The sequence below is a fragment of the Eleutherodactylus coqui genome, chromosome 4 (assembly GCF_035609145.1).
Source record: "Eleutherodactylus coqui strain aEleCoq1 chromosome 4, aEleCoq1.hap1, whole genome shotgun sequence".
Taxonomy (NCBI): Eukaryota; Metazoa; Chordata; class Amphibia; order Anura; family Eleutherodactylidae; genus Eleutherodactylus; species Eleutherodactylus coqui.
In genome coordinates this window covers 32,494,688-32,517,218 of record NC_089840.1, presented here as the reverse complement: position 1 = coordinate 32,517,218, position 22,531 = coordinate 32,494,688, and the positions used below count along the sequence as shown (strand labels likewise).

General features: G+C 44.8%; 2 protein-coding genes across 2 annotated transcripts in view; one reads left to right on the top strand and one right to left on the bottom strand.

Annotated features, from left to right (window-relative positions):
- The window catches only part of CMSS1 (cms1 ribosomal small subunit homolog), a 262,721-nt gene that overhangs the window by 22,123 nt on the left and 218,067 nt on the right, over positions 1–22,531 (top strand). The gene's annotated exons all lie outside the window — the stretch shown is intronic.
- LOC136625169 (filamin A-interacting protein 1-like) overlaps positions 1–22,531 on the bottom strand; it is a 44,856-nt gene that overhangs the window by 17,840 nt on the left and 4,485 nt on the right. The window contains exon 2 of the mRNA XM_066599177.1: positions 2,163–4,908. Coding sequence (XP_066455274.1) covers positions 2,163–4,908 — 2,746 coding nt within the window. The remainder of the gene's footprint in view (positions 1–2,162; positions 4,909–22,531) is intronic.

Below are 22,531 nucleotides of genomic sequence, written 5' to 3'. Positions count from 1 at the left end.
GAGAGGTGGTGGGGGACATGGAGGCTTCCGGAGAGGTGGTGGGGGACATGGAGGCTTCCGGAGAGGTGGTGGGGGACATGGAGGCTTCCGGAGAGGTGGTGGGGGACATGGAGGCGTCCGGAGAGGTGGTGGGGGAGATGGAGGCGTCCGGAGAGGTGGTGGGGGAGATGGAGGCGTCCGGAGAGGTGGTGAGAATAGAGCGGTACGGAACAGTTCTTTATATGTTAAGAACTTACCTTTGGATGAAATCCAAGCAGAGATACTTGCAAAGATAAGTGGCCATACAAATTAGGTAGAAGTACATTTTTGGTTGAACAGCAATATAGAATTTAGTCCATATTGCCAATTAGTCATTGAAACTGTCTGTACATGCTCAATGACCCCAGCGATTGACATAATTTGTGGACTAAAGATATTTAATTCAAATGTTTCCTTGGCTTCAGTGGAGGCCCTGCGGAGGACTGATCAGTAAGAGCCCTTTTACATTGGCCAATAAATTGTTTAGATTCCCGCATCAATGTAAATGCTCCGACTGAACAACGAACAAGAATTCTTTCGCTTCTCATTTGTCGTGTGTTTTCTGGATGCATAGAACTGGACGACTGATCAGCCCATGTAAACAGGCAGTCGTCCATTTATAAGCAACTACCTGTTTACCATGAATGAAGGTGGGTGGGCCAGAACGATCCCGGCCAACTTCACCTCCATTCACTGAGCGATGATCGTTCTTGTGTAAAAGCACAGGAATGATTATCGCTGTGATGACCTGTTGGTCATCTGCATCCAACACATCATCCCATGTAAAAGCACCCTAAGGTGCCAGGTTCGCCCCATAATCCTCACTCTGGTGACGCCCTGTGATCACCTTAGCAGGCATCTTACAATGTGATGGCTTTTGTAGCCAAAGGGACATATACTGGAAATATTGGTTGTATAGAGAGCCAAAGTATAGGCCGGCCTAGAGATGTGCTGCATGACCCCGAGATGACTTTACAATGTGGTTCTAAATGGAGACATCCCTGTGATCCATCTGGGGTTAATTAGTGGCCGGAGCTCTAGAAGTTTGGATGCATAGTTTGTAACCCTAGTTGCTCTTGAGCAATGTAATTACAGTATAGGGTTACACTATGGAGTACTGGAAAAATGGCGTTCGAACAGATGTAAAAACATTCATCCGGATGATTAGAAGATACAGCAGATTCTTCCTCTGCTGGTATGTTCATATGTGAAGGTTTAACACAAACACATACCTACATACATACATAATATATGTAGAAAGGTTGCAGTACCAAAGAAAGGCGTACTCTTCTCTCTTGAAGCCCTTCAGTCCCGAACAGGAGCCCTGGTCCCTGACCTTCCACTTCCAGAAAAAGCAAAGCGGAACTCCTGCTATTCGCTGAGCACTCAGCCAATCACAGGCTTGGGACCTGGCCTCTGAAGTCTGTGACTAGCTGAGTGGTCAGGTGCTCGGTGAACAGCATGTAACCACCTCCTCCTCTTCTGGGGTTCCTGTGCTGAACTGGAGACCATGAGAGAGGTGAGAATTGCTTATTTTTCAACCTTTTTATACCTATATCATTTTTTTTTTCTCTCTTGGAAAACCCCTTTAAGAACCTTCTGTTTAAGGCGCGCTGCTTTTTATTTTCTTTAAACATTATCTGTTTTTCACGTTTTTTTTAATAAGACCTTAAGAAAACCATCTAAAAACCACAATTTTAGGAGAATAATGGACTCTTCCACAGATATCGTGTTAAGAACACTTCTGTAACTTAGTCTTTAAGACAAACGTCTCGCCATAAGGAATTTGAGTTATAAAAGCATAATAAAGAAAAAATAAAAGCAAAAACATTTAAAGATTTTTTTTTTTTTCCAATTGAGTTTTTCTTAAAGAATTTACTCACATAAGCCGTGGTAAAATATTACAGGAAATGCATTCAATACAAGTGCACACTTTTAATATGTCCTCCGTGCAGAAATTGTAAATGTAGAAATAGAATAACCGTGTATGCACACCCAGGTAAATGGATATAAAAACAAGTGTCATCGTGAACACAACTCTCCGGAAATGAAAGTTTTCAAAAATTTGCGTGATTTTTGTACAAAAATGTAGTATTTTCTAGGAAATGGGATTTGGGAGGGGATCAGTGATTCATATTACTTACTGTAATTTGTGACTGCCGTGATAGTGGCGTAGCTGTTGGCGTTATAGTAATACTGCTGGTGATTTTATTTGTGGGTTTATTTGGGATCCCGTTAGTCAGTGAATGTCTTTTCTCTTGCACTGGTATGAAGGGACTGTTGGGTGTTCCTAAGTGGATGTGTATTTTATTGTCCTCAGTAGTTATTACACTTGACGTTGAGCTAGAACTGTTCGACCTTTGAAACTGCCAACCAGTTTGTCTGTCGGGGGAAACTCGAAAAACTGCATGAGTTCCACCAATTTCCATAGGTTCTGGAGAAAGCACCCGATCCGGGGAACTAGATGAACTTGTTAAAGCCAATACCTGAATAGGAGACATTGTTCTCTCAGGAGTTATAGACCCACAAGAGTCTGGGGTCCTCGGCCGTACAAAAGAAGTCATTGTAAGCGGTGGCACAACTTGCTCTGGAGTTACATAACCGTCCATTACTCTCGATTTCACAGGTGTCAAGGAACCATTTTGAATAATTGTTATTCTTTGTTTCGGCGTCCCACTACTTGGTATCATTGCAGTACTTGTAAAGGAGTGCGCGTTTTCTATAGTAGGGCTTGTGATTTCAAGTGTGGCTGTGTTTTGCCCATGGTCTGGGGTGACTTTGATATGTAATGGCTGTCCAGGCGTATGGGTAAGGACCATGTCTCCCGGGTGGATGTAGTTTCCATTCTGTTTTAAGTGTACTTTCCCGTTTTGGCCCTGCTGTTGATCGGGTTTTGTCCGTGGAGAGATTGGCTTTCTGTTGTTGTTTATAGAGTTTCCATTTGTAGAATTGCACCTGTAAGTTATAGTAGACTCGTCCTCATTTGTCTCGTCGTCCTCGTTATCGCTTTCTTGGTAAAGTTGTCCATTTATAACTGCTCTCTCTAAAGGAACAAGACTCTTGTAATCGGGTGGCTCGTTGTATGTTGGATCTGTCTGCACCTCCTTGGAAAACACTTGAAAGTCTGAAATTCTCCGTCCGTTGAGGCTAGGTCTAAGGCTCTTGCTAAACCGCCGATACCTTTCAAGTTCCTTGGAAAGAGTTTCCATTTCCTTCGACAGCTCTTTGTTCCTGTTCTCTTGTTGAGTGAGCTTCCTCTGAAGAACAGAGTGATCTCCTTTCAAGCGACAAATGTTGTCTTCTGTTTTCATGTAGTCATGGATCTTCTCTTTCAAGGCCGTCACTTCTCTGGAAAGGTGACCTGACTTTGCCTCTTCTTCTTTCAGCTTCGTAATTAACATTTTTTCTTGGTAGGATCCGGATTTCTCGACCAGTTTGTAGTTTGCTAGTTCCATTCTTACAACTTCAAGTTCTTCAGAAAACAGTTTGGCTTTCTGCTGCTCATTGTAATACTTTCTCTCCAGAGATTCGAACTCATCCTCTGTTTTCATGAGGTCATCTTCCATTGCTTTCATTTGCTTCAGGGTGTGTTTTAGCCTATCAACCTCTTGCGTGAGCTCTCTAATTTTGTTGTTTTCTTGGTGAAAGGCTTCTGATTGTTTACTTTCTTGTTTCATTTTGTTCTTCAGAAAGTCTTTTTCAATAGATTCAAGGGATTGAAGCTTCTTCTTGAGGAGGGTGACTTTGGACATGAGGTCATTCCCCTTCTCCTCCTCTGCTCTTAGTTTGCACTTAAGATCCTCGTTCTCCTTTGTAATTGTGTGCATTTTCTCTTGTAGTTCGGCCTTTGATTTAAGAGACTTCTTACTTTCTTCGATCAGTTTCTCTGTGATGGTGGTCACTTTGTTTTGTTCCTGCTGTAGTTGCGTATTGGTGGACTTTAGTTTTTCCTCAGTGTGCCTGATTTTTTCGGTTAGCGTTTTCCTCTCCTCCACCAGCATCACCGTCAAGGTTTTTAGTTTGGTTAGGTCTTCTTTTAGTATATTTTCCGTCTTTTCAAGCTTCACTTCAATCGCTTCCAGCTCCCGTATACGAACTTTTAAACTTTCTAGTTCATTACACAGTTGTTTGGTGGCAGCTCGTTCTTTTTCCATGGTGCATTTAATAGATTGGCATTCTTGTTTGCTTTTATTAAATGCATCTTCCAGTTTTTCCAACTCGTTAATTCTTTTGCTTAACTTGTCTACCTCGACTTTAAGGCTTTTACTTTGTGTTGCTTCTTTTTCTAACTTTTTATTTAGATCCTTGCATTGTTCTTCCATTTTTACGAGTTCCTCGTCTTTGCCTTCCATCTCCAGCAGACGTTTCCTCAGCTCCTCCACTTCTGTCATGAGACTGGAGTTTCCACATTCTCCTTTATTCATTTTCTCCCTTAGGTCATGGAGTTCATCCTCTGCTTTACGCAGCGTCTTGTTTGTTTCCTCAAGCTCATCGATTTGTCTGCTGAGAGCCGCTAGCTTTAATCGGAGTTGGCGATTCTGAGTTTCCTCGCTGGTTAGTTTGGCCATGGTAGATTCGTGCTCTTGAAAGAACTTACTTTCCTGACTTTGAAGTTCTGTTTCAAGTCTGTTTGCTTTTTGCTCTTCTTCTTCTGCTTTTAGTTCTACAATGACCAGTTTATCCTGTGCTTTTTGGGCAGTTAATGTTAGCTCTTGGATCTTGGCACTTTGCTCATGTAAGTGTTCAGTCAACCTCTGTTGCTCATCAACCACAATTAACGCAAATGACTTCAACTTTGTGAGCTCATCTCGGAGTTTGGTTATTTTTTTGTGGTTCTCTTTCTCCTTTTTAGCTTGGTAGGTTGTTTCTTGTTCAATCAGCGTTTTTAGCCTAGAAAATAAGAGAAAATGAGCCATGAAAACCAAGGGTCACAATTCTAAACACACAGATTATAACGAGGAAGAATAATACTAGACTAGAATGTGGATACACTACATTAAAAAAAACTTATGTCAATTCGGCAAGTTTAAAAATAATCTAAAAAGTGCCTAAAGAAGCTTTCCACCAGAGAACGAAGTGTTCAGATGCTATATTTGACAACTTTTTATAGAAGCACTACCCTGGGGCTTATAAGGCATGGGTGAGGGGTGTCCTAAGTACTGCTAGATACCCCTTTTATATGGTCTATGGTTCTACACATAGGAGAACATTTTCTGGCTTTCTCCGTAAGCCCTGCAATTGCTGCAGAGAGGCAGTAGTGAGATTAGTACAAATTAGTGTTCAGTTGTACAAACCGGCTCATACTCTGTCTATGGACAATATTCAACTTTCCGTTGATTGGGGTGGGGTGGGAGTCACACTTCTTACCCGATCAATTGATAGGAAGTTATACACAGAGACTGAAACATAATGATGTATGAGAAAATCCATACAACCAGGAACGATGTTGTGGAGGCCTTCCTTTTGACTTGGCCACCTTGGGTCTCCTATCTAGATTCTCGGGTTCTTCGACACCTTGTTGCAACTTAATGATATAGTCTCATAAGTAAATCAGCTCCTATAGTCTTATAAAGTCTCTATAGGCATATGTCAGGGCAAACGGCCTTTATATAGGTCACTCCCACCTCCCCCTTTTATACCCCAAGCTCGCTCTTTGTTTTATTGATGTTCTCCTAGTTGCTAGAGCATTCTTCTTTATGATTCCAGGAAAATTGATAAAATTGCAATTTCCGTAGCTCACACAAAGCTTTGTTACCTTTTATCTGTGATATTCCATTTGGATGTGTGCAAACTAGGATTGTCTTTATATATATATTTTTTTTATTCTTGTTTCAGTCAAATATTTTGAGAGTGAAGGAACTGTAGTGGGGACGGCTCTCATGCCAAATGCTCTATATATGTAGCTGGCGGCGGATTCCTGACCTCATACAGCATTATTACCCTCATATACGTTGGAGTTCTGGATTCGCAGGGATTACACTCATGGCTGGCACAAATGTGCACCTGGGGCCGTGCCAGAACTAGATCACTGAATTGGACATTCCAGCGAGTGTTCATTGAGAATAACCACGTGTCTCGTCAGAGCCGACTAAAATAAGGAGTTTACTGCAAACATCTCTGTAATGTTCCAGTAACGTGAGGCTTCGCTCCATGCAATCCTAAGAGGCTTGCTACGTGTTTCAGAATACTGATCTACGGGGTTAAATTCTGCACACCTTGCAGAATCACAAGTGCCATGTAGGCTACCACTGCAGCGAATCAGCAGAGACAATATCTTGGGGCCAAAAAGGAGCACAATTTCTGGCTCAGACTAAGCCAAATAATGGATGGTATAAGGCTGAACTAGACAGTCTAAAGATTTGACAGATATAACATTCAGCAGAACCACTGTGATAAATCTGGCGCATTTAACCCCTTAAGGATGCAGCCATTTAGTTAGTTATTTATTTAATTTTTAGTTTCTCTGCATTTTTAAAAAATCATAACTTTTTTTATTTTCCCATCTGAAGGCTTATGTTTGCTGGACGCGTTGTAGACTTCATCGGTACGGATTATGGCAACATATAATGTACTGAAAACTTAAAAAAAAAAAAATTTAAATGGAGTGAAAAGGGGAAAGAAACTTGCAATGGTGCCACATTGAGGGGGCGGAACGATTCATTTTTTTTATAGCTTACACTCTGCAACAATGACACAACTTCATACAAAGTTAGTTTTTTTTTTATGTTTTTTTTGCTGTTTTAATTTTAAATTTTTTTTGCCATCTTCTGATCACCATAACATTTTACCAATTTTTTTTTTTGCCAATGAGGTGCTGTGAGGGCTCATTTTCTGTCTGGCTTTCTGCATTTTCTCTTGGTACCATTTTTGAGTACATAAGACATTTTTGATTGCTTTTTATTTTGCGAGTGCAGCGATACTAAATATGTTGTGTTTTTTTTTTGCTTTGATATTTTTATTATAAATATGGCAAAAGTTTGGTTTTTTTTTAAAGTTTTTTTTTAGTATTTTTAAACATTTTCCTTTTATTTGTTTTGTTCCCTAAGGGTATTTGAACTTGTGATTGTTTGATCACTTATACTATATACTGCAATACTTCAGTATAGCAGTATATGGTATTTCTGCCAGCATCACATTAATAAGACTTTCTGCATCGCAGCCCTGGGGGCCTTTGGATGCCATAGCACCCATACGAAACCTCCCGATGTCATTGGGGCACTTAAATGCCACTGGTAGAGTTGACAGTGGCATTCAAAGACAGCCAACATCGGCCATATGTGGAGTTGGCCACTGCACACCTTGGATGGAGATATATATCTCTATTATATCTATATAAATATAATTACACACACGTTCTGGGGTGCTAGGGGGTTAAAGACTGGAGTTTTGCTGGAGGCCATGTTGCCATTACTTGTGACAAATTTGTCGAATCTTGTTCACTGCTAATACATTTCTTGCATCTTTAAATATGTCTAGAGATGTGGAGTGCCACCATCAATTCTGACAGCGGCACTTAAATGTCCTGATGAGAGTTCATGGATCCCGACCGACCCCTGCGATGAGGTCCAGGGTGCCATTCATTTGCCATGGCAGTCGGATGCTATTTCAAAGCCCCTAGGGCTGCCATGTACATCACACTACAGGAGCGATCAAACCATCGCAAGTTCATGTCACCTATGGGGACTACAAAAAAATGTAAAAAAATCAATTAAAAAAAAGTAATAAAAGTAAAAAAAAAAAACCTTTACCCATACTTATAAGAAAATTCAAAAACATATTTGGTATTGCTACATCCATAAAAGTCCGATCTATCAAAGTAACACATTATTTTACCCTGCATGGAGAATGTCAGAAAAAATACAATGTGATAAAAATGTCGCATATTCTCCAAAATGGTATAAATAGAAACTACAGGAAGTCCTGCAAAAAATGAGCCCTCAGACAGCTACGCTGATGGATAAATAAGAGTTATGATTTTTTTAAAGTAGGAATGTTGAATATTAAAAAAAAAAAGGCTGCATCCTTAAGGGGTTAAAAAGTTGCATTTCTTAGGCCTGTCAAAGAGCTCAAACCATGACGCCTATGGAAAAGTGGAATGAGAGGGCAGCATAAAATTGCAACTTTTTAGCAAAACCCAGCCTGCACAAAAATGTGTGAATTTTGAAGAAAACTGCAGTAGACTTAGTAAATTCCTGCCTGTCTAGGTTTGCGCTGTCTAGCTAATAGACCGTATCAGTATATCCGCCCCATTGGGCCTCATGCATAAAACTAAGAAAATCTGTCCTTGTTGACCAAAACACCAATCAGAGTTGAGCTTTCATTTCTTGAACTGCTGGGGTAAAGTGAAAGCTGTGCTGTGATTGGTTGCTATAGTCAACAAGGCCAGTTTTTTTTTTGTTTTAGTCCATTTTGATTCTATAACTCCCATATTTGACTTCTCTTGACACTCTTCTCCCACAACTCGCATTACAATTTTCCTTCCATTTGCCCCGATGAAACCTGGTGGTGTTGTGACGCTCCCTCTGCTACGTTCTCTGACTGGTATGCCACTTGGATGGTGTGTGACTATATAAGAAGAACAAAAGAGTAAACGCCACACGGGAATTCTGCTGCATTTGTAGTAGCGGCAAAGTGGACAAGATTTTGAAAATCTCGTCCATTCGCTGCGGAAATAAAACGCACAAAATCCGCCTGGAAAATGACTTGCGGAATAGAAATCTGCGGAATGTCAATTATGTTTCCGTCTCCGCTGCGGAATTTACCACCTCTTAATGAGGGGGGGGGGATTTCCACACAAGAACTCGCGATGTAGCCCACTGCAAAGGCAGGCATTCCACGGCTGATCTGCGGACATTCCACTGGAAATCGTGTGAGCGCAGCCTTAACCTGTGATCGGCACAGATGGGCTTATCTACTAGTTGTGCCAGTAAGGGCTCATGGCCACGGGCGTATGCATAAAACGTCTTACACATTCGGCAGCCTACGCTCTGCTGGCAAAGTCCGCGTATGGCTGCGCACTGCGCTGGCCCACGTATCACACGGACATGCACAGTGTGACTTTTTTATTTTATTATCCCGCTCTGTTTCATAATGGGGATGCGTATGAAAACGCTGCCCATACGCGAGGTATTGCCCATAACACCGCCTATACCAATGTATAGGGTTAACGCAGGGTGGTACACAGAGTAATAGAGCATGCTGCGACTCTCATTGACTCCATTCACCGCATAGCATGCGTCTGTGCAACGCACGCGTAATATGTGGTGAAAAAACACTCGGTCGTTGACCCCCCGCCATCGCTCCGTCGCAGGAAAAATAAAAATGCTATTTGGTATTGGAATGCGGCGATGTAGATTCCATTGTTTTTCATCAAAAACATTTGTTTTTTAATTTTGTGCTAAAGGCTGGCTGTCCACAGGCGAAGTGTCATTGCGAGGTCCACAGGCGAAGTGTCATTGCGAGATCCACGGCGATGAATCGCACGCGGAGCTCGCATGACACACTATCCATAGGATAACTATGGAAAGCACAGCCTACTGCACACGAGTGGAAAATCATAGCATGCCGCGATTCTCCGCGGTGAGCCTATCATTAATATAGGCTCATCACAGGAAACTTTTAGTGTCCCCCTCCTCTCCTGCGGTGGAGTACCGCTAGCAATATTCCGTCGCGGCCGTGGACATGCGGCCAAAGTAGTAAAAAAAAAATTCTATTATTATATATAAACTAGGTATTGCAGTAATTATGCTGATCCAGGTAAAAAAAAAAATGGTTTTACCGAATGGTGAACGCAAAGAAAATTTGTGGAAGGGGTTCCTCCCCCCCGCCCCTAGAATAAAAAGAGGTATAATAAATTCTATATCCCTGAGTGGTGCTATTTAAGATATACAACTCCTCCCACATTACACGAGCCCTCTTACGGCTGTCGGCGAGTTATGACTCTTGCAATGCCACTATGAAAATCTCTTGGTCCTTCAAAATAGGCCGGTCACTAAGGGGTTAAGGTGCAGTGAACTGACTGATTTAAGGAAGCTTGCAGATCCTCTGCATGTGTAATCATATATAGGAATGTGTATAGACGCTTGGTGATCTCCATACTCCATGAGCTAATATACACGTGCGTAGATTAGATGGAAGCGAAATCTTAAACCCCGCAGTGATGTCACCTCCACAAATATCTGCTTACAGACGCACATTACATATAGATGTACGCTACGTAAGGCTATTTGTGTCTGGGACGCTCCCCGGAGGTAGAAGTGTTGACCGGATGATGGTTTCCTGCTGAAGTGAGTCTTGTCAGCGGGCCAGATAATGTAATCCTCCTTGGATGATGTCATGCAGATTCTGTTTTGCTGATGTCATCTCATTCTGATCCACATGTGGTCTACAGCTACACGTCCGCCAGCAGACCACCTGCACTTCATCAGCGCTTCCCGTATGCTGCGCGGCCTCCTATTCTGTATAATCTGGAAATACCCAGTGTTGTAACAGATAACCCTTCGGAGCTGGAAGCGTAATGCTTCAGCACACAGCGCTGAGGAGGACTGTCACTCATTGGATAGGTGCTGGCGTAGAGCGCTCTTATACTGCAGAGGCCTTAAGGAGGGAGACTTACTGTTTGTATATAGGTGTGTCTACAGGTGTTGTAGCTGCTCGTATTGGAAATGTTACCTGCTGCGTTCTGTGGGGTACACGCTGGAATTAAAACCTTATCCTGGTTTTCCAAGAATTTACATTGTAGGTCTGGCCTCAGGATGGGCCACCAGTGCATGACCAGTAGTGGTCGGACACCTGGGACCCCCACAGATCAGGGTCTAAGGCGTCCCATGGCCACTTCCATACCAAAGCAGGCCCATCTGCTCATCCATACATGAAGTTTTGCGAGACCCTGCAGCTCAGCCCTATTCACGTCCTTGTAAGGGGGGCCTGGAGAAACCTCCAGGAATGTGAATGAGGCCGAGCTCCAGCGCCAGATAGTCACACGTATTAATCAGCCGCTCCCTTTTAATGGGTCATCAATGTGTATTCTTGGGGAAACCTCCTTTAAAGGGGTATTCCCATCTTAACCTCTTAAGGACCCAATATTTTGGTCCTTTCAGACCAGACCCTTTTTAATCGACTTTTACACGTGGTTTTATAACCCTATTTTCTTTTTCTGCAGCTGCTAAAATTATTTTTGCTGTTTTCTGGGGGGTTTTTTGTAACCTGTAGAGTTTTTTTTTACATTTTTTTTTTTATCCCCCCCCCCCCCAGTTTATTTTTTTTTTATTAGTGGTAACAAAGTTTTAAAAAACTTTAATATGTAGCCCTTTATTTTAGCATAAACATGCAAGCTTAAAAAATAAAGTAATGGCTCCCTGATTTAATTTCGGACATTTGGATGTATAGTTTGTATAGTCTCGGATTACAGGGCGCGTATGGGGACGGTTCAGTTTGGCGTGGACGGTGGCTAGTTTGTTTTCTGTATTTTTTTTTTTTTGTATTTACTTTTGTGACAATTTTTTTAAAGGGAACCTGTCGCCTCCCTACAGCACCCCGGGCCGATGTTTTTTTACTTGCCTGATTCCTGTGGCGTTACCCGTCTGAAGATCGCATGGTGTTTGACAATCTGACTCTTTTCAGAGTCCGTGAGCACGCTCTCTCATAGACTTGTATGGCAGAGTGCGCGAACAGGACTCTGAAAAGTGTCAGATTACTGTGTGCCGCACAGTCTTCAGAGGGTATGCCACAGGAATCGGGGAGCTGGTGAGTAAAAAAATAAATAAATAAAGCACCCCGGTCCTTGTTGTCTTCCTTGCATTCTGGCATTCTTTATTTACAGTTTTACATTGTTAGGGGGACGTACATAGGTGCCGGATCCATAGGAGCTCCAGTGACAGGGGGAAACCATAGTCACTGACAGAGGTGGGCGCTGCCATGTTGGTGGGTCACCAGTGATCATGTGATCGCCGGCTATCGTCCACCCGCACCATATTTCTTCCTATCAGCCAGGATTACAGCATCATGTATATACTGTATATGGTGCTTGGTCTTTAGCAAAGTAATGGCGCTAGACTAGGATATGCCGCAGCTATGTGATTGGTGGGGAACTGAGCTTTGAGATGTCCAATGATCCAGAGACGTAGCGTTGGTGTAGTGCTGCGTACCCTTCGCTGTTGGCCACCTGCTGTACAGGGATGGTAGTGCAGCCCCAAGTGAGTCGTGCCAACTGCAATTACTTACAGAACTGGGTGTTCGCTGTTACGCAGGCAAAAACGGTGACCACACCAACGCCGCTGTATCCCCTTCATTCTCCGAACCGATGGAGATCCCAGATCTACCATCACATTACACGGTAGGAGTCCTCCGTCAGTGTGCCATGCCGCTGCAGTTACTAAAATACAGTACTCCCTGCCGTAATTAGACTCCAGCTACTGGAAGGTTGAGGACTGAAAAATCGTACGTACATTTTAGCGCTAATTCACACCGGCGTATTTTCAGTCCGCGATGACTGAACTCTCACGACACACAGACCCGTAGCGGTCAATGTGCAGATTCGCACAGCTGTTTCTCCGCCTGGACTCACCGTCCACATGGGGAAATAGTGACAGGATGTGCTGCGCTCATCCAGTTGGCTGACAACACATACCAATACAAGTCAATGGCATGCAGAAACAATGGACCAAACATGGACGCCATCTTCATGCATGTCAGGGAAAAAAAAAAGACAAACCAGAAAGCAGCGTCACTTTTTTATGCGAAAATAGATAAGAAATGGAGGTAAGTAAAAAAAGGCCAAAAAATGAGGCACTTCATATGGACGAAAAGTCATCTTTTTTTTTTTTTTTTGTAGACGCAGCCCCATTTAGTTTTTAAATGATCACATGGGTTTAGCTTTAAACAAATGGCTAACCTTTTTTCTATAACCTGGATCTATTACTGCATTTGAACGCTAGCTGTTTTGCTGCAGGAAGCAGACAGCTCCATACATTACACAGTGGCCCAGGTTAATACTGCAAGCTGACTCCCATTCACTTCAAAATTCATCATTCACTTCAAAATTCATCATTCACTTCATCCTGCAATACCAACCCGGGCCACTGTACAAAGAATGGAGCTGTCTGCTTCCTGCAGCCAAACTAGAAGGGGAATGACCCCTTTAAAGGGAACCTGTTACTATGTTAATGGTGCCTGAAACTTCTACTGGTATGTCATTGCCCCAACGCAGCAGCGTTTCAGAATAAACAGACTTTGAAGTTTGAACGGAACACAGAGTCACGCGGTTGGACCGTTCCGACCTTTCCTCACCTGCGTAATCTGGACTGACAGCTCTCTCCCTATACACAAAAGGAGAGAGAGTTGACAGTCTGCATGATGCGGATGGGGAAAAGCTGCCGATGCGGACCGCCTTCGCGACTCAGAATCAGTGATCAGCTCCGAGTCAGACTTCAAAGTGTGTTTATTCTGAAATGCCACAATGGAAGCAATGTTCATACCTATACCAGCTTCATGCTACCCGGTGAACCTGGTGACCACTTCCCTTTAACCCCTTTAGTGGTATGCCCGGAAAATCTCCAGGGCTTGCTGCACTGACATGCAGTTAAACCCCGGAAGATTTCCGTGGACAGCTCTAGTGCTGAAATGTGCAGATGTGCCATCTGAAATCTTTCGTGGTTTTTACTGCATACTCGGCTCAGCAAACCCCAGAGATTTCCCTGCCATAATATGGTGGTAATAAACCTGCCACAGAAGGGGTTAATAGTCACCTTATTGCAAGATGTCAGCTCTTTGTTTCCAGCGTCTTTAGATCTGGACCTCCAGGCCGCAGCATTTAGTATAGAGGGGGCACTTCATTATTAATGGGGTTGTGGACTCTGAACATGCCTTCCATGGATAGGTGATAAATGTTAGATGGCCGGAATAGCCCTTTAAGCAATTTCCCCACTTCTGTAGGGTAACACACCTTTTTAATGGTAATGTTCCCTCCTATTGTTGCTTGAACTAATATTGATGAGGGCGTGTGTCGTGTTATCACTTGTACGTGGCGAAGGAATTGGCTGCCTGCACAGTCCTGGCACGGCCGCTCGCTGGTTGCGGTGTGCGGAGAGTTTGGTACATTGTAGTATGACATCTTGGCAGTACATTCTGAACATTTATCAACTATTAAGTCTGTGTTTGTGGAAAAACACCTTGTACAGCGGGCAGGTGTGCCGACACGCATCTAGTGACGTCTCCTCCAAACTACAAGTGCTCTCCGTTTTTTTTTTTCCTCCGGTGAAAAGTGCAGTTCCCAATTGTGAATATTAATGGGCCGACATCTGGCTCCTCAATGCAGAATTATCTAGCGATGCAGTTAAAGGGGGTTTCTGGGACTTAAAGCCATCCTTCAGTTCCAGGGCAAAAATTTTGTCCTGGGACCAGATTATATTACCCACTATTCATCCCTCGGGTAATTCTTTGCAATCTAATTTTGGATTCAGGGTTTGCTAGGGGGCTTTCTCTTTCTGCCATAATACAATGGCGCCATCTGCTGGCTAGAGCCAGTACTGCGGTATGGGATATGATGGAGAGGCCCCCAACAGAGCGGCTGGTAATGTACAGTAAGAATACCCTGCCGGACGTTTTCCGACATCGGAGCTGTACTAGCCTTCAATCAGAATGTCTTCAGACATCAGACAGTGGATTGGAAAGGGTTAAGCCCATTTCTGAGCCCGGTTTTTGGTTTTACTAGTTGGTCACCACAATCTTCTAACTTTTTTAATACACACTATGCATTGGTAGTCCAGGGAACTTCATGCTGCTCTCTGATTGGCCAGTGCTGACCCCCGTGAGCAGTGCTGGCCAATCAGAGAGCAGCTGTAGGGCATTGCTAGTCTAGCACACTACCAATGCACAGTATACACTGGGAAGTCAAGTTTGCTGCAGCCTACCCTGGTAGTGATTCTGATATATCCCCTAGTAATCATGAATTTACAGTCTGTACTGTACTCCACAGCTGCAGTCACAATGCAGCCGGCTTCAGAGCTGAAATCTCTCTACATTCCTCACTGGTTCAGTTTTTCCACAGAATTTGTCCTGGAAGTTTCCATCCAGTAACTTGTCTTGAAGGGGTATTTTGGGCATTTACTGTTGATGACCTATCCCCGAGATATGTCAATAGTTGATCTGAGGGGGTCCGCTGCTTTGCATCCATCCAATCAGCTGATTCTCTGGATCGGAGCCAGAAGTGTAATAGAAGGCATCTCTCCCCATGATTTCAGTGGAAGAGAAGATTTTCTATTATACTTTGCGCTCCGGCCCCAATAAGGACATCCGGCCCCCACTGCATTGACAATAGGTCACAGGATCAACTGATCGTCAGGGATCCCGAGCAGCTGATCTCCGCTGATCAACGAGTTTTGACTTTCCTGATAAGTCATTGATAGTAAATGCCCTTAAAACCCCTTTTTTTTAATCAAGTCCAGGAAATTGGAAAAACATTTCCACTGCGTTCTGCTAAGCCGTTAAAGATGCTTCTGGCAACAAGCATGCTGATGGTTTCCAATGATAACTATCAAAACTGTGACTGCAGCAATAGACTATAATGCAGTCAGGACAACAGAAGAAGCCAAATGGGTTCATAGCTACTCATTTTTTGAAATATTCATTACATATAAACTGTAGAATGGCGCGACGAGGAGCGCATGTACGCTGCCCTCTATATATCCCAGTTTGTATTCCGGATGCCGCTGCGTTGCATGGTTGCGAATCATCCTGCGCATTACATTTTATTGGTTCTGAAAGGCCTTATATGGGTAAGAAGTTTCCAGGAACTTCCCTGACAGATGCGTCCCGCTGCGATCTTATTTCTTCATGTTTTTGAGTCCTTTTTGGATAAATCTTGCTCGGCCGAACCCGACTGTACATGGGAATTGTGGAAGTACAAATTAGAAAGTGTTTTCCTCTGTAAAGTAGTTGCCAGACATCTGAAGTGCAGCTGGTGGGGCTTTGAGGGATGTTCTGATACTCTGCCGGCTGGCTGACTCTCGTTTCTGGTACACATCATCTCCGGGGAACTGAAGCGGCAAATAGGGATTTTTTTTTTTCTTTTTAACTCTCCTTTAATAACACTTTAATCTGCTTCATAGGAAATAGTCCCTTCTAGTCCCTCTGGCTCTTGTATGAGGGGTCAACAGAAGTCAAGAGACTCTAATATCCCAAGAAGTGCAGAATGAAAAAAGTTAGAAACACTCGACCCTGCAGCCCCCATCCCGATCACCGGCTGCCGGCATCTTATACGTTGTACGTATTGTACTTTGTAGCTTTATTACCTCTAGCTCTATACACTAGACGGTACGGCGGTCACTCCGAGTTGAGCGGGATCTACATAAAGAGTAATAGAACAGGACTCGGAGTTGGCTTTGTAGGGGACAACTATCGTTTCGATAGCGGCTTGGTAATCAACAGCTGTTCTGTGTAAACACGGCCACCAATTCATTCGCTAGTCGCTTTGTTATAGCTCACCAAAAAATAGTCGCTAGTTGATTCATTATCATCTAGCGTAAACCCGGTAATCAATGTCTTTCAACGACTAGCCAACAACTTGGTAGGGAGGTGAGCTCTTGTTTGGCGGACACCTCCCACTGAATGCTGATTGGCTCCCAACTTTTTTGAACATTTTGCCCTTCCACTTAAATTGGTTCCTAAAAACACATAAATACGTGCAAATGATCTGCAACTGAACAGTCCCTTCTGGTCTCCCAAAGAACACCCTCCTACAGTGTTTGGCCGGTTTTGGTCTTCGAAGGCACACTTGCTGCTACGGTTTAGTTGGCTTGGCTTCCAATGGAGTGCCTAGTGCTGTGGCCTCTCCCACCAGCGAGTGTTCACGCAAAGGTTTCCTGCACGTATGTACGTTTATTGGACTCTGCAACCAATGAACATGTGTTGGGAAGGGATGGAAACTTCAAATCCTTGCCCGCCAACGAACCTCATGCCCCTAACTGGTTGAGGAACGATATTTTTTTGTGTAAATTCTCCCAACAATTCGTTTGCCAATCACAAAATTGAACAAAAAGCAAACAGTCGTTCATGCGGCTCAGCAACTATGTGGAGTGACAATTAAAGACTGCGCTCACAGCGGAAGTATCGCGGGACGGCTGCTTCCATTGACTGCAATGGAAGCCATCAGTGCAATTTTCCACTTAGAATAGAACAGGCTACGATTCTCCCCCGCAAGTGGAAAATCGTAGTTGATTTGCGCTTGTGGGCACGGGAGAATCGTTTACCGCAGCATATCTATGGACTGATATTTCTGTGGAATTCGCGACGGGAGTCTGACCGTGAATTCTGCAGTGATAATCCGTCCGTGGGCATTAGCCCTAAACCTTCCTGATGGGGTTATGCCCCTTTTTACATGAGCCGATTGTCATTTAAACAAGCGTGTGAAGGAGGAATGTCACCGCTAATTAGTTCGCAGTTAACGCTTGGCAGGTCGTCGTTGTGAATCGTTCACTTCTCGCTCAGCGCTCACATTCCTATATAAAACATTGAGCGGGGAGTTCTTCAACGTAACAAGAAGTGAGCGAGCGGCCGAAGATGATTATGCAGACTGAGACAGTGCAGAAAAACCAACAAAAAGTGTGCGATGGTTGGCGTTTAGACGTAACTGTTAACCTCGCACTTTTTATTCTGAATTGCGTGCGACAATTGTTACGTATAAATGGGACTTGACCCACCAAAATCGTGTATCGGCTATCCAGCAGAATGGGGATAAATTATATTATCTCTGGGATGTAACTGTTGGGATCATTAGCGATCACAAGAATGGCGCACCCAGAGTCCCGTAACTGAATGGAGCAGCTGTGCAGATGTGTTACCATCGCTCCAGGTAGCATGATCAGCACTCGGCTACCTCCTTTAGGTAGGATGCACGTGGAGCGGAATTGCAGTAGAATTTTCATGCAAACCCTTTGCACGGAAATTTCGTGGCATTTACAGTAGCAGCAAAGTGGACGAGATTCTGAAAATCTCGTTACACAAGCAGCTGACATAACCCGTGCGGAAATTGGCTTGCGGCGCGAAATTTAAATCCGCGGCATGTCAGTTTTACTGCTGTCTCCGCTCCTGTGGCTGGTATACAGTCTAACGTCCACTGCGGACATTCCGCTGGAAATCCGCCCCGTGTGAACCCAACCGTAGCCTCATAGAAGTGAATGTAGTGGATGTCCGTTTACACGTACCACCCTACATGCACTAGGGGGGGCTCTGATGTCTGCGGTCCCAGCAGTTGGTCGCCCAACGATAATTTGGGTTTTTCCAATTTGAGCCCCCCCAGAAATCTGATATCAATGGAAACAGAAACTCAAAATGTACATTTAGCAAAACCATCTAACAGTAAGACGGTCCTTGATGCTCACAGCAGCCAATCACAGCGCAGCTTTCATTTGGGCAACAAGGACAGTCTTACTGTTAGCCTATTTTTGCTAATTGAGACCCAAAATGTTTTATTCTTCTGTAGTCGTCGCTAGGGGGATATGAGACCAAATGGCTGCCGATGAAGCCAGTTCAGCGTTTTGCGTCCTGGATATTTACGTCCACCACTCTATTATTAGTGTGCAATGTCACTTTTGAACAAATTTTGGTGCATAATTCGTAAGCATTGTTCCAATTTCGGGAAAAGGTTGCATCTCTAAGCAAAAACCATCCGTCCGCCAGTAAGCGTGCAAACAGCGCAGCGCGTTCGTGCAAGTTTCACAATGAAGTCAGAAGTGCGCTCAGTAGACGACAACCAAACAGATGGATTGGCCGCGCTGCTTGTGAAGTCCTCCATGGCCTCCACATTCCCCGCACGGTAAGGCCCCCAGCACAATGCAGAGCTGGATTCTGCATGCGAATCGCGTAGTGGCGTCCGCGCTAGTTCCCTTTTTTTCTGTACTGCGGATGCTCCGCACGGCTCGCCGTTGGACGTGCGCAGTACAGGGTTTTTTGTTTTGTTTTGTAAAACTACTGCTTCTGCGTGACTCAGAATCTGTGACCTTTCATTGACTTTTTAATGGAAGCTGTCCACGCGGAATCCACAAAAAATGGAGCAGGCTGCGTTTTTTTTTTTTTCCCTCTGCAATTGGTTTCTGTAAGTGTGGAGGAAGGAATCAATTTCTCATAGCATGCTATGGGTACTATGTGCTGCGGATCCGCGGTGCGGAGGCCCGCGGCGAATTCCACAGCAAATATCCGTCCGTGGGCCGGAGCCATAAGCCTCCTGATGCTTTCTCTGGAGGGATTTAGTCTACATGTCCCTCTTACCACCCACCATGATCTGTGGCCTCCCAGAAGCCATTGCAGCAGTTAGTCGGAATACGCTATGTGTATGGCGGGGACTTCACTACAGGCGCCATGTGCGTCCCGTGACAAAGGGGGTCACACTGACACCTCTGAGGGGCGGAAATATTTTTGATGTGGTGCAGCAAATGTTTTGCGTTTTGTCTCCATTTATATGAGATTTCTGTATCTGAGTCATTAAATGTCAGTTCTGAGGGGTCGCAGCGGGAAGACCCTGTAATAACCCTGTAAATATATACCCTATGTTGTGGGGTCGGTGGAATAACCTCAAAAAGTGTGGCTCTGGGCCAAAAATGTCCCATTCCCTTTCACAATAGAGGACACTGGAGACGGCCGGCTCTGGGCAACAACCAGGTTCTTAATATTTGCCTATAGGTCCATTTTGAAACCCAGCATCTGTCATGTCACAATCGCACAACTGGCAACTCCCTAATGCAGGGAAGCTTCGAAGCAATTATCCAAAATTTTGTTAAAAAAATGTTCTTCTAGAGGGGTGGTTGTCTCACAGAAGATGGCTGCTATATATAGTGCAGGGTGACCACGGAAAAGTAGGCCACCACCTATGCAGGCTGTCTAATAGAAAATCTGTCCTTGTTGCCCATAGCAACCAATCACAGCGCAGCTTTCGTTTTACCTCAACAGTGTAGGACATGAAAGCTGCTCTGCGACTCATTGCTACGGGCAACCAGGACAGATTTTTTTTTTTTATTAGACAGCCTTCATAGGTGGCGGCCTACTTTTCCAATAGAAAATCTGCCCTTGTTGCCTATAGCAACCAATCACAGCGCAGCTTTAATCTCTTACACTGTTGAGGTAAAATGAAAGCTGCACTGTGATTGGTTATTAGGGGCAACCAGGACAGATTTTCTATTAGATGGCCTTCATAGGCGTGTGGTGCCGGGCAACTTTTTCGTGGCCCACCCTGTATATGAAGGGTCGTCTCTTGTATAACATTGGTTCCTGAAAGGCAATTAGATTGTGAGCTCCAGTGGTGCCGGGCCTGGTCTGTGACGCCTGATGTACAAGCAGAGGGTTAATATTACACGTCACTGAGTGAGTGAAGTACCATAAATCTGCGGATCTACACGATGAAGCGTGTGTCATCAGAGTGGGATACATGGGTGTGCTTTCACTGCATGCTGGGGCTTGTAGTCCTCCAACAGGAGAGTTCCAGACTTCCATGTCGTCTTTGCAATGCTACACAAACTTTTGCGCATTGTAGCATCGGTCCATACAATCTGCAAATTATACCAGTGCACGGGCCTTACTGTACCTGCGAATGGCAGTATTGCGTACAGAGACGTAGAAATCCGGAAATGATCAGATGCCGCATCTACGAAGATATTCTGAATAGCTCTGACCGTGCAGCACATGGCAGAGCATAGTATGGCGGCACACCAGGACCACACTGCTTCCGTAGTCCGTGGACAGACCCTTTGCACATGTGCCCCTAATACAGATGGATGTCCCGGCCCAACTTTGGGTCTACTGACCCGAGCTCAATCCATCATGGGGCTCTGAATTTGGGCCAGTAGACCTGCGTTCGGGCCGGAACACAAAGGGCTCATGTCCACGGGCAAAATGTGATTTAAAATCCGCAGCGGATCTCCTGCGCGCGGATCCGCACCCCATAGGGATGCATTGACCACCCGCGGGTAGATAAATACCCGCGGATCGTCAATAAAAGGCATTTAAAAAAAAATGGAGCATGAAAAAATCTGGACCATGCTCCATTTTCATGCGGGTCTCCCGCGGGGACGGCTCCCGCGGGCTTCTATTGAAGCCTATGGAAGCCGTCCGGATCCGCGGGAGACCTAAAATAGGAATTTAAAGCATTTACTCACCCGCAGCGGACCGCGAAGCTCTTCTCTTCCTCACGGCCGCATCTCCCTTGCTTCGGCTCGGCGGATGTGCCCGGCGCATGCGCGCGGCACGTCGACGACGTGCCGGCGACGTGCCGCCGGCGTCAGGAATTCATCCGCCGGCCGAAAATGAAGATCCGGCCGTGAGGAAGAGCAGAGCTTCGCCGCCCGCTACGGAAAGGTAAATGCTTTTAAATTGCTATTTTCAGCGCTCATGTCCGCGGGGCAGGAGGGACCCGCTGCAGATTCTCCATGGAGAATCTGCAGCGGATCTGATTTTCCCCGTGGACATGAGGCCTTAGAGGTGCGTTTACGCACATTATGGATACTACACACAAGTGAAAGCTGCCTTCAGATTCGCTCATATGTAGCAGAAAATGGCGCGGATCTTCCACTGCGCAATCCAGTCTGCCTCATTTCTACTGCGATGGAATCCGCAGCAGACTTTACCCCTCGTACTGTAAGGGTGAAATGAGGTGCGGATCTGCGCCAAAATCAGCGCCATTAATTTTTGACGTGTAACTGATGCAGATTTCGGTGCAGATTTTCCACTGTGTACACATACCCTTGCACACGGCCAAGACGCACACCTCTCGCACGAATATGAACCAAATTCTTTTCTATGGAATCGTATACGTGAGGGATGCGGGAAAAAGTCGCTGCATGTCCTGTGTTCTCGCGTTCCTCAGAACGTGTCGGCCATTGTTTTCAATGGGACAGTAAAACGCATCACGCGGCGTGTGATGTGAGGTTTCCCATTGGAAACACTTGCCCATCCTCCAACGCGACTGGAAGCCACAGTGGAGGATCGCTACTTGACTGAAGTAATGGGTAGCGTTTTTGCCCGAAAAACGCCTCACATACCCGGGTAAAATGCGGGTTGCCGAGCGACGTATCAGGAGGAGTTTCTTGGCTCGATATTGCGCTCACCTGTGAGTAGGTACCATTAGGGTATGTGCCCCCGGGCAGATCTGCTGCGCAAAATCATCATTTGGTGCAGATTTTGACAAAATCCGCTCCAAACGTCAATTTTCGCAGCCGATTTTTTTCCCACAACCTGAATGAGACTTGCTGCTCCTGTAAATGTCCCCATGTGGACCAACGCGTCCGTAGTGCAGAATCCACGCCAAAGTCCACATCACAATTCGCACCAATGTTGTGGATTGTGGTGCGAATCCACAGCGGATTTAACCCTTTCAGTACAAGGAGTGCGGTCTGCTGCGGATCTGGGCCCAAGTCTGCTTCAGCGGTTCGGATTTTGATTCGGAAATGTTGCGGATTTTGGTGCTGATTTCCTCGTGTCTGTCAAGTAAATAAACAAGCTCAGCTTGCTGAGACTTGTAGTTCTGCAC